The sequence below is a fragment of the Peromyscus californicus genome, unplaced genomic scaffold (assembly GCF_007827085.1).
Source record: "Peromyscus californicus insignis strain IS unplaced genomic scaffold, ASM782708v3 Scaffold_7__1_contigs__length_154581171, whole genome shotgun sequence".
Taxonomy (NCBI): domain Eukaryota; kingdom Metazoa; phylum Chordata; class Mammalia; order Rodentia; family Cricetidae; genus Peromyscus; species Peromyscus californicus.
Window position 1 is genome coordinate 130,251,032 of NW_026294595.1, and position 12,026 is coordinate 130,263,057.

Here is a 12,026-nt window from a genome sequence, read left to right on the forward strand (position 1 = left end):
GTGCTCCTCTCCATCCTCCAGCTCTTCTGCCCCCTCTTCCACGATATTCCCTGAGTCCTGACACAAACGTTCCATTCAATTTTTAAATGTTATGTACATGAGTGTTTTGCCTACATATATATCTGTATACTACATACATGCCTGGTGTCTGTAAAGGCCAGGGAGGCATTGGATCCCCTGGAACTGGATTACTGATGGTTGTGAGCTGCCAAGTGAGTGCTGGGAATCAAACCCAGGTCTTCTGGAAGAGCCTCCAGTGCTCTTAACCACTGAGGCATCTCTCTAGCCCTTAGGTGTTCCATTTAAGACTAAGCACTCAACAGTTACTTACTCTACATTTTGACCAGTTAAGAGCCTCTGCATCAACCACTGCTCACTGCAAACAGTGGCCTCTCTGACCAAAGCAGAGGGCAGTACTAATCAATGGGTATAAACTAAGTATTCAGAGGGCGTTTGACAGCATGTGCATTTAGCAAAACAGCTCGCAGTCTCACCCTAAGGCCTATGACCCCCTCAGCCATGGGCTTTTGACCAGGTTTATGGAACCAGATATGGATTCACTCTTATGGAGTGGGTCTCAAATCCAATCAGAAAGCAGTTGATTACCCTCGTAACACGCCACAACTGCACAAGTGAGCACATCTTGCCTAGCACTGTAGCTCACGGGGTTCACATTTGGGTAAGAACACTGACTTCTCTCCCACAAGTCTGCTGGCATCTTCCATACCGTGAAAGCTAGCCAGCAGGGAGGACACTTCCAGCTCAGCTCTAACTTTATTTGTCTGTGTCCTGCAACTGCATGTGGTGTCTTTGGCAATAGGGCCTTCCATTTAGTGCTAATGGACAACCAAGAGCAACAGCAATAGCCCGTATTGTCTTGGGGGCTTCTGTGTAAGATTTCTTTCTATCTATCTATCTATCTATCTATCTATCTATCTATCTATCTATCTATCCATCCATCCATCCATCCATCCATCCATCCATCCATCCATCCATCCATCCATCCAAAATTTTAGGTCTGTACAAGGGTATCAGATCTCCTAGAGTTACAGACAGTTGTGAGCTGCCATGTGGGCACTGGGACTTGAACCCAGGTCCTCTGGAAGAGAAGACAGTGATCTTAACCACTGGGCTATCTTTCTAGCCCATGAAAGTTGTGAATTTTTATTTTATTTTGGGTAGGATTTCTAGTATAATTATTTTCCCTCTTTCCTTTCTTTCTTTTTTTTTTTTTTTTTGGTTTTTCGAGACAGGGTTTCTCTGTGTAGCTTTGCGCCTTTTCCTGGAACTCACTTGGTAGCCCAGGCTGGCCTTGAACTCACAGAGATCCACCTGGCTCTGCCTCCCGAGTGCTGGGATTAAAGGCGTGCGCCACCACTGCCCGGCCCTCTTTCCTTTCTATACTTGCATTTTATATTTCAAACTTTGCTTTGCTTCATGGTTTCCTTTTATTTATTTATTTTTACTTTGTGTGTGTGTGTGCGAGTGCGTGCGTGCGTGCGTGTGTGTGTGTGTGTGTGTGTGTGTGTGTGTGTGTGTGTGTGTCTCGGGGGTCACCTATGCCATGGAGAGTAGAAGTCAGAAGACTACTTATAGGACTCAGTTCTCCCCTACCATGAGGGATCCCAGCAATCTAAGTCAGGTCATTGGGGTCCGTTGCAAGTCACCTTTACTCACTGAACTGTCTTGATGGCCTTTTATTGAGATAGGGTTTCACACTGTAGCTCAGGCTGGCCTCAAGGCAATCACGCCCCAGCCATGCTCAGCTTTTTTATTTTATTTTATTTTTTTAATAACTGTGTCTCTTAACTTGTTCTACCCCTTTCTGGAAGTAGAAGTATATCAAAAGGTGACAAAAATAATTCCCAAAGAGCAGTCTTCCGGGGATAGGAAACAATGCCTTCCACTTGTTTTATCTAACTTACCCCAGTAGGGCTCTTCTAGTTGGGCTTGCACAGTGAGTGTCTTAGCTCATTCACTCTTACTTATTTGCCAGGTGCACACAGATGTTGCCAGACAGTGCACAGTAAGTGACCTCCCAACATGGCGGCCACCGTGTGGCTGCAGTCAACACTGCAATACCGGAGGGGGTGTGAACAAAAACGTCACCTCTGTTTTTAGAGGGGTGCTAAGTGCACAGAGGACATGGTAAGGTGCATCCTGGAAAGCCTGCGGGGGGCTGGGGGCGAGAGAAGGGGAGGTGACACTCAGGAAGGTTAAGATCTCTTTAGTCAGCACCAGGAGGAATGAGGTCCAGGTAAAGAAAACACAGTGGTCCCTTCAGAGCGATCCAAGTGACTCGGGGAAGACTCCAAGTGTGCTCAGGGAAGAAAAGACAGAGACCTGGTAAATCAGCTTGGGATGGAAGTGGGAGTCAACAGAAGAGCTGTGGCCTATAGAGTACCTGAGTTTTATCTTGAAGATGAGAGGGTGTGGTGTGGCAACTGGTGCATACAGTCATGGATAAGGACCCCGGGAATCACAACACAACTCCATGTTAAGAGTTGCTGGATCCTAACACTGAATTCTATGGATACAATCTCTGTAAGCAAGGGCCATTTCTGCTGCTGGATTTCACTAGGGTTTGCACGAACACAGAACCTAAGAAAAGTGGACAAAGGTACCAGGATGGGCCCTAATGACCTTTAAAATTGCTGGCAAAGTCGAGGTTCCTAAAGCAAGCCCAGTAGCTAACTGGTGCTGTGGGCTGGGATCTGTGGCAAGGGAGCTGCCCTGGGCAGCAAATGGGTTAACGCTCAAATAACTTTTATATATGAATTAATGTGCAGAGTTAGGAGCCAAAATCTGTTCCATTAATTTTTCCATCCATTCCAGGAGCAGTTAGGTACACACAGTAAAGTTTATTTTGGTGCATGGCATACTTCACTCCATTAAAAATAAATTAATCAGCAAATTCCTGCCTGGCTCGCCTCTGGTTTATGTAAATAGTGCCCAGATGTAATGAGTTACAAGGTGTTATTATCTCACACTCACAGAGGACGCTTCACTCCAGAGCCCCGCTTGCAACAAAAGCATCTTAAATAAACCAAGAGAAGGCGGCTTGATTTGTAATGTTTTCACAGAAGTGGCGTATACCTCACAGTATAGAGTTTCTTTATATGACTCATTTTATAGCAAATTCAATGAAGGAAGCTGGATGGGGGAGGAAGGGGCAGGATGGTTCCCACCCCCTTTCCTCAATTTCAGAAAACCTTCCAAGAGATGACCCAAACTCTCAGAGAAAACAGGCCCCTTAAGTGCCTCAGACCAGGTGCCCCTTACAGCACATGCTTTAGAAGCTGGGGAGGGGTTAGAAACTGGGCTTCGGCTGGGGCTTGGGATGGTACCAACAGGCCAGGAAGAATGTCTCGTTGCCTCGCTGTCTCATGTAAAGACCGTGAGAGGAAAGACAAGAGTATTCCTTCCCAGTTCACTGTGAATGACAAAGGGATTTTTGTTCTCAAAACCTCTTTCTAAATGACTTAGGATGTGACAAGCCCCTTGGCCCTCAGAGACCTCCTGGGTCCCAGAGAACGTGCCTGGCAGACGGCGCTTTGCCTCCTCTCTGTGAACTGGAGACAGGAGCAGCAGAGAGCGGCTGAAATTAGTTCTTAAGCTTGGAGCATCCACTGCCTCACCTACGTTTCTTTTTGTTTTCTTGTTTCGTTTTTCATTTTTTGGAGACAGGGTTTCTGTGTGTAGCCCTGGCTGTCCTGGAACTCATTCTGTAGACCAGGCTGGCCTCAAACTCACAGAGATCTGCCCACCTCTGCCCCGAGTGCCGGGATTAAAAGCGTGCACCACTGCCTGGCTTTATGTTTCTAAAAGACCCCGGAACAAAGAACCATGGCAGAAATAAGTCTCTTTTTTTTAATGGCTACTTCAACCCCACGGCTCACAGCTGGGGGATAGTATATAGTTACCCGTCTTAACTTAGCATTAGAAACTGCTCCTAGGCATGGGGGACCTGGGTGAGCGGCCCCCTTTCTAACCTATCCATCCCTTCCTCAGCCTTCTAGAAAAGCTCTCAGTCACGTGTGTTGCTGGAAGGACTTGGGAAGTGTGCTTTGGGCTTCTCTTGAGGGAGGGAACGTGTCAGAGGCGTGAGAGGACCCCCCAGTAGGACCCCCACTGGATCAGACTCCTGGGCTCAGAAGAAGAAACTCAACACAAATGAGCCGAGGATTCAACAGGTGCTGTTCAAAAGTCAGTTTAGGCCACCTTCTTCAGGGTCCTGGGACACACAGGCACTTCTTCCGTGGAGGTTCCTCCGAGCCAGCCAGCTAGGACTGTCCAGAGGAGTCAGTCTCTTAAAGGCCCTCATCATTGTAAGTAGGAGTGTGGGCCTTCAAGATGCTCTGTGGATTCTTTTCCACCAGAGGGCGCCATCTCACTTCCCCTGTCAGAAGCAGATCCTCCCCGTTCATGGAGTCCAGGTATTGCATCTAGAAACAGAGCAGGGGACCAGAGGATACAGGCGTATGTGAGGGTGACAAAAACAGCTTCCCCGTGGAGAGGAATGAGAAGGGAAGGGGAAGGGGTGGTGGTGGTTGTAATCTGACTGTCCAGCTCCAGGATTATTGCATTAAGGGGATCTGGAGAAACAATTACTGAGGCCAGTGTTTCTCAACCTGTGGGTCGTGACCCTTGGGGGGGGTGAACAACCCTTTCACAGGGGTCACATGTCAGATATCTTGCATATCAAATGTTTACATTACAATTTATAACAGTAGCAAAATTACAGTTATGAAGTAGCAACAAAATAATTTTATGGTTGGGGGTCACCACAACACGAAAAACTGTACTAAAGGGTGGCAGCTTTAGGAAGGATGAGAACCACACTGACAATGTTTTAGTGAATTCCCTGTCATATCTCCCCACTCTACACATTCCCTATGAGGGATTTTTAATCTCTGCTACACCCTCATTACAAAGTTCTTGCAGACCAAGAAGTCAGATCAGACGATCTCCAGAAGTCGCCCTGTCTGCTCTCTGCCCTACTCTGGTGGCATTGTACAAGGGGGTCACTTTGGGAACTTCTGTCCCCTTGTCCAGAGCAGCTGGAAACGTGTATCTTCCAGGGCACAGAGGAGAGTAAGCAGCACAGTGCATGCAGAATACGGCCCCCAACTGTCCTTCTAGCATCTTTGACCCTATCCTTTAGTAGTGTCGGGGGCCCACTTTGCCCCACCCCTCAGGGCAGGCCCCCTTATGGGGAGGGAAGGGAGACCGAGGCCTCATCTTAGCCGTGGGTTGTCACCTCTTCCAAGAGCTCACCGCTCCTGTTTCATTTTCAAACTGCCTCTCGGACTTAGCCCCAGCCTCTGGCCAGCTTTCCCGGGCACGCAGTTCACTGAAGCGCAGTCCACGCCTCTTCCTAGCTCTTCCTGAACACCACCATTTTGCCTACCTCCTGGTTGTTAACTGAAGATGGTTACCAAATGGTAACCAAGTTACTGTGTAGTACCAGAGTCTGCTCAAGGCCCAGCTTCCTGGGTCAGAACATGCCTTTCCTGGCTTCCCCTGGCCGACAGACCCCAAGGCTGCCTGTAAGCTTGTCTGGCTCCCTGAGGGCAGGACTGAGTCCTTGAACTCTGCTCTTAGCCCAGGCCTGACCCAGCAGGAGCTCTACGGCAGGACAGGACTGGGTCCCCAACCAAAGCTCCTTGCTTTTTCATCACTGCCCACTTCTAATGGGGCCAGGAGACTTCCCACAGGAGCATTACTTACGGCAAACTCTTCTTTTTGGGCCCCTGCAGAGAGGTCCTAACTATGCCTTGTCATAGCCTCTGGCACAAACCCACCAGGACAGATGGAAAAACTTGGGTGGGTCTCTAAAAAAAGTGTTTACTTTGCCAACTTCAACTCCTGTCTAAGGGTGAGGCTCTCTAGCCCAGTGCCTTCTCCCTGGCTCATGTTGTCACATGGCAGTGTTGGCTTCTGGGGTTCCCTACACTCTGGCTGCCAACAGCCTCAGCATGTCGCTCTCCATCAGGCAACTAGCTGGTCCGATTCGCCCTGTCTGCTCTAGAGCTGGGATCTGGCCGGCCCTTTCCTGCTTGTGGGAGGCCAGCAGGGCCATGGAGGTGGACTCAAGCATTACTGTGGCATGATGTCCCTTCAGTCCCAGAGGCCACGTCCGTGAAGCAAAGGTGTGACTCACAGACAGCTCAGGCTGGTGAGCTGGCCGCAGCAGCTGTGGCTTCTAGTGGTTAAATGATTCACCCTGCTCGGGTTCTGAGGCCAGGCGTGCAGGGTGAACCACTGGGAGACCCCAGAAAAGCCTCTGCGTCCCGCTTCAGGCTGAGTGAATGAATGGTCATGCAGAAGGCATGAGTTTCCTATCCATGAAGGATCTAGGGCGGGCCATCAGGAGTGAATTCTGCCCTGTGCTCAAGCAGTCCTCCCAAGGAGCTCCTCCTGGAAGCTTTTTTTTTTTTTTTTCAGGAGCCCTGAAAAGCCAGAGAGTAAGGACCTGACGTGGGGACCCTGCCTGATCTCGAAGAGCAGCCAGTGGGGGAACTAGGTGTGTCTGCCAGGTGCTGCCTGAAGTCTGCCTGCTAAAAGGCAAGGAGTCCACATGAGCACAAAATGGGCACAGTGGGTGCCACATCTTCCAGGACTGAGGGCGTAGTACTTAACACAGCACCTGGCGCCAGCAGGTCATGAAACAGCAAATGAATACCATGGCTTTCTGAAGCAGAAGGCTCCTTTCCTCTCTCTCCCCACCCCTGGGATCCTCATTCTTTGTTGTTGTTTTGTTTTGTTTGTTTGTTTGAGACGGGGTCTCTCTATGTAGCCCTGGCTGACCTGGAACCCTCTCTATGTAGACCAGGCTGGCCTTGAACTAACAGAAACCTGTCTGCCTCTGCCTCTGCTTCCCAAGTGCTGGGATTAAAGGCATGCACCACAATACCTGGCCTAAGATGCTCAATCTTAAGCTAGGCCTGGTGGCTCACAGATGAAGGCAGAAGGATCAGGAATCCAAGGCCAGTCTGTTCTACATGTGACCTTGTCTGAAAGGAAGAAAGAAAGAGAAAGGAAGGGAGGAAGGAAGGGAGTGATGGAGGGAAGGAAGGAAGGAAGGAAGGAAGGAAGGAAGGAAGGACGATGATGCTGGGTCCTCATCAGTGCTTACTGCTGATGTGGTTGGGTCAGAATCCCTTAAACAAGCTCCTGGTCAGTCGGTCTCTCCTGACCTACCAAGATGCTAGCACCATGTACTCAGGACCAACTGCCACCAGGTGTGAACAGGGAGAGTGCACTAACCTGTTTCCTCACATACTCCACTAGCAACTCAAGCTGCCGAGGGTCTTCACATTTCTGGTTGAAGAAGGTTCTCCAGAGGGCGGCAGCCAGTCCACGATCATCTGAAAGGATCCCCTAGAACACAGAACAGGACATGTCTTGCAGAGCCATGACACTAAAGCTGGGATATTTGAACAAAGGAGACCAAAGAATGGATTCAGGAGTGAGAGGGTAATGGGGGAGCTTGAGCTTGAGAACATCTGGAATGCCTGTTTTGTTTTTTGTTTTTTGGAGAGGGGCGTTGATGAGACAGGGTTTTACTGTATAGCTCTGGCTGGCCTGAAACTTGTTCTGTAGATCAGGCTGGTCTGAAACTCTGGAGACCAGGCTAGAACTCACAAAGCTGCCTCTGCCTCCTGAGTGCTTCTTCTTTGTTTAAAAGTAAATTTTTTTTTGCGGGGGGGGGGGGGGGGGGGGGGGGGGGGGGGGCGCGGCGGTTCGAGACAGGGTTTCTCTGTGTAGCTTTGGCGCCTTTCCTGGATCTTGCTCTGTAGCCCAGGCTGGCCTCGAACTCACAGAGATCCACCTGCCTCTGCTTCCCAAGTACTGGGACTAAAGGTGTGTGCCACCACTGCCCGGCTTTATTTTGTGTATATGAGAGTTTGGCCTGCATGTATACCATGTGAGTGCCTGCTACCTGCGGAGGTCAGAAGAGGGTGTCAGATCTCCTGGAACCGGAGTTACAGATGATTGTGAGCCATCGTGTGGGTGCTAGGGATTAAACCCAGGTCCTCTGGAAGAGCAGCCAGTTCTCTTAACCACCAAGCCACCTCTCCAGTCCCTCAACCCTTCTTTTTATACAGAAGGACATTGGACTGGCTAAGGTAATGCGGAGCTGGCTCTGACATCTGCTGGACCCTTCCAGGTGTGGTCCATTCACCTCCACCCACTGTGCCTGGCCTAGGCAATGAATGTCTGCAAGGCCCAGCAAGGGTAGTGCAGTAGCCACACTCCTGCTGCTGTTCACAAGGTGCAGGCTGGCAGCATTGCAAGTCTGGTTTGCCTGGGCATGGGGAAGGGTGGGGACTGCTCACACTTGCTTGCTCCCAGGTGACACATCTGCAAAGTAGCTGGCTCTTTGGGAAAGGGAAGTAGATACTATACCTTCACTGTCACCCGTCTGACCATGGCTGGCCCAGACACCGAGGCCAGGAACAGGCTGTTCAGTAGGCATGCCATGGGCCACACGGGGCTGCACAGGGCAATGCTCAGAGCCTGTCTGTGTGCCTGATATTGCCTCTCCTGGCACGGGGAACTCTGTTTGGAAGCCCAGATATTACAGAGGCCAATTACAGCCATTTTCTAGCTCAGACCTCTAGGGCAGGGAGGATGAAGGAAATTGAAGGGAAAGGCCCTGAGAAGTGCTTCTGCCTTTGTGCCAAAGTAGGACATGGAACTGAAGTGTTGCCTTGGACTCAGAAGGCTGGACTCAGTCTGAGTTCGGTCTGCCACAGTCAGGTTCAATGGTTATGGCTAAACCCGAGTCGTAGGGCTTCCTGGAGGCTCAAAGGGATGAAAACATCTGCTCTGAAATGGGTGGGGTGGTGCATGCCTATCACCCCAGGACCTGAGCAGAGGTGAAAGAAAATACTTGCTCTACCTACAGCATCCTCGAGTTACAAGGATGAGGTAATGTGGCCTGGGGGTGTGGCTCAGTGGTAGAGTACTTGCTTAGTGTCTTCAAAGCCCTGGATTCAATTCCTAGTACCACCACACAAAAAAAGTAAAGGCTTTTAAAAATAATTATGTGTATTGATTTTGCATGCATGTGGGTATGGGTGTGCACATGCCACAAAGTGCATGTGAAGGTCACAGGAAAGCCTGCAAGGTCTGGTTCTCTCTGTTCACCATGTGGGTCCCTGGGATCCAGCCTGGCCCATAGGGCTTGGTGGTAACTGTCTTAACTGAGTGAGTTCTCTCCAGCACAGCTTTTTGATTTTTTCAACAGTCTCATGTACCCAAGGCTGCTTTAAATGTAGCCAAGGGAGACCTTGAACTCCTGACTTCCCAAGTACTAGCATGTGCCACTGTGTCAGGCTACAAAGCCATTTTAAAAAGTGAAATGTGTTGGGTACAATAAACAAAAGCGTGCTTTAGCTGGAAGCTAGTACACTCGAGACAGCAGTGGGATCTGAGAGCCGGTCCACCGAAGTTCAATGCCAGCTCTGTCACTTTAGGGTAGTGTGGCCTTTGAAAAGCCCTGAGCTCCTTTGGAGCCTCAGTTTCTCATTCGTTAGCTGAGCCTGACTAATTCCTATCCCACAGAGTTGTAAGAACTGAGAGACAATGTCCATGAAAGGCTCTCTACCTAGTAAGGATTACAAAAACGTAGGGATACTTAGTCCGAGTTATACAGTGGTCTAGCCTCCTGGGCCTGGGGCACATAAGGCTGACTCCAGGTCGGCCAACAAAAAGGTTCAACCTACATGCAGGGAGTTAACAGATAGGTGGAAAAGCATTCCACCTGCTTGAGATGCCTTCTGCTAAATACCCCCCATAGTTCCACAGCTGAAGACTCCCGGTGTGATGGCTGAGCCGGGGAAATCCGCTTCTTCTAGCAGATGGCAACGACAGCCAAGGACAAGCTCAGGCACATCATCCTCCCGCAAGCTATGTGCTAACACAACAGCCCGCCTGTGTGTGAAGTGCCCTGGGCACAGGCGGGATGCTGTTGGCAGAGATCCACTTACATGATATGGGAAGGAGTGGGTGGGAGGGTCACAGGGGCTTGGAGCATGAGCAGAGCCCAGAAAAAGAGAAGCAGGGAATCAGAGCTTGCTGCAATCAGGGACCCCTGGAGCTGGGGGAGATGGCTGGCTGGGACTGGGCAAATCCATACACAGGGGCCTGAGCAGTTAGAAGGCAAAGGGGACTTGGGAGCTGTTAGCCGTGCTAAGAACCGGTTCCAGATTAGCAGGGCTCTTTGCCAGCTAGTGTCTAATGACTACCTGCACCACACAGCACAGGTATTATTACCCCCACTTGGATGATAAGTACCGAGGTTCCCTCAGAGGTTATCGAGGTAATTGGCGTTGAGAGAGGAACCTGCCTCCATTGCTGAGGTCAGGGGATGGTGCCACCACACAGCTCTGGCATACAGTAGCAGTGTGCTGAAAACAGCAGACCCCGACACCAAACGCAGCTGCAGCCTTCTTCCCATCAGACGGCTGTAACAAATGGGAGACTGACTATTCAAGTGTGCAAATTGGAATGTCAAGAAGCACTAGGGTGCAGGGCCAATTTCCCACAATCTAGTGGGGTGCCCACTGTTTACCTCGTGGCACAGAAGAAGGCATTCTTTAGGAAATTAGGGTGTCTAGGTCTAGAGTAACAGAGAGGAACTTGTGGTACCATCCTGGAGTGGCAACTACCACTACGTGCTTAGCACAGCCCTAAGAATAGAGAATCAAACCGACTGCGCTCAGCTCTCAGGGTCTTGCAATCCAGAAGGGACAAGGTAGCACAGAGCAAAATCGTGGGCAGTGAACAAATGCTAAGTTCCCTGGTGAGACCACAATCCACGGCTGCCTTTGCCTCCTTATTCCTCAGTCTTTACTTCCGAACGAGTCCTGGAGAGCCCCTCCCGTCCACACTGTATCTTCCACTGTGGATCTCTATCAGCACCCTCTATTAGTAATTAAGCATTTTTCTGCTTACTTAGGAGTTACTCATGTGCCACCTGTCTCAGTAACGTCAATGGGAAAGAGACTGAACCATGTTTCTTTGATTCACCAACATATTCCTCATCTATCACACGTGATAAGCATGCTAAAAACCACTGTTAAATGGATAGATAGATAGTGAAATGCAGACTAAAAACACAAGAGATCTAGAGAGGTTAGGAAAGAAGTGTGCAAAAAAAAGTGGCCTTTAAGAACAGGGAGGATCAAGTCAGGCAGTGGTGGGGCTCACCTTTAATCCCAGCACTCGGGAGGCAGAGGCAGGCGGAGCTCCGAGTTCCAGGCCAGCCTAGTTTGCAGAGTGAGTTTCAGAACAGCCAGGGCTACACAGGGAAGCCCTGTCTCAAAAAACAAAAACAAAAACAAAACAAACAAAAAACCTTCTGGCAGGATCAGCTGGCCTTTGATCCCCAGCACTCTAAGTGGAGGCAAGAGGATTTCTGTGAGTTCGAAGCCAGGCTGGACTGTATAGCCAGCTCCAAGACAGCCAGGGCTTCATTAGATAGACAGACAGACAGACAAACAAATAAATAAAAAGATGAGGCTGCAGAGACGGTTCAGTGGTTAAGACTTACATACGTAAGTCAATCTTTAAAGAAATGGGGAGCACTGCAGGACTTTCTAACCAAGAGAGAAAAATGCATTAAACACAGAGTGTCCTTCAAGGTAACAAGCTGACTCCTTCTGAGCTACTGACTTCAACACTCAACGGCCAGTAGAGTGCTAATCAGTCTCAACATCATCTGCAGGGCAGCGAGGCCAAAGACCTCCCTCAGAGGGCAGGCAATGAGAGAGAAAGATGGCGCGGACACAGAACAGCACAACAGTTCACACAGTGATACTGTGAAGCACCTGGACTGAACAGAGTGGAGAGACAGGAAGCACGAGGCATGTGGGAAGGGCTCACAGCACAACGGCGCCGTCCACAGAACTTTCCTCACCGTCTACCACAGTGGCCTCTGGCACGTGGTTATTGAGCACCACCGGGACCAACAGGATGAGGACGTGAAGAGTTTGTTTTATTTAATGAAATCAAAA

The 12,026-nt window shown here is 49.8% G+C and overlaps 1 protein-coding gene across 2 annotated transcripts in view; it reads right to left on the reverse strand.

The window, feature by feature from the left end:
• Positions 1-2,841: 2,841 nt before the first annotated feature.
• The window catches only part of LOC128100791 (ubiquinol-cytochrome-c reductase complex assembly factor 1), a 95,096-nt gene continuing 85,911 nt past the window's right edge, over positions 2,842-12,026 (reverse strand). For both annotated transcript variants that reach the window (XM_052723423.1, XM_052723424.1), the window contains 2 exons: positions 7,270-7,383; positions 2,842-4,445 (listed from right to left, as the gene is read on the reverse strand). In XM_052723423.1, the coding sequence (XP_052579383.1) occupies positions 4,311-4,445; positions 7,270-7,383 (249 nt within the window). In that variant the 3' untranslated portion in view covers positions 2,842-4,310. The remainder of the gene's footprint in view (positions 4,446-7,269; positions 7,384-12,026) is intronic.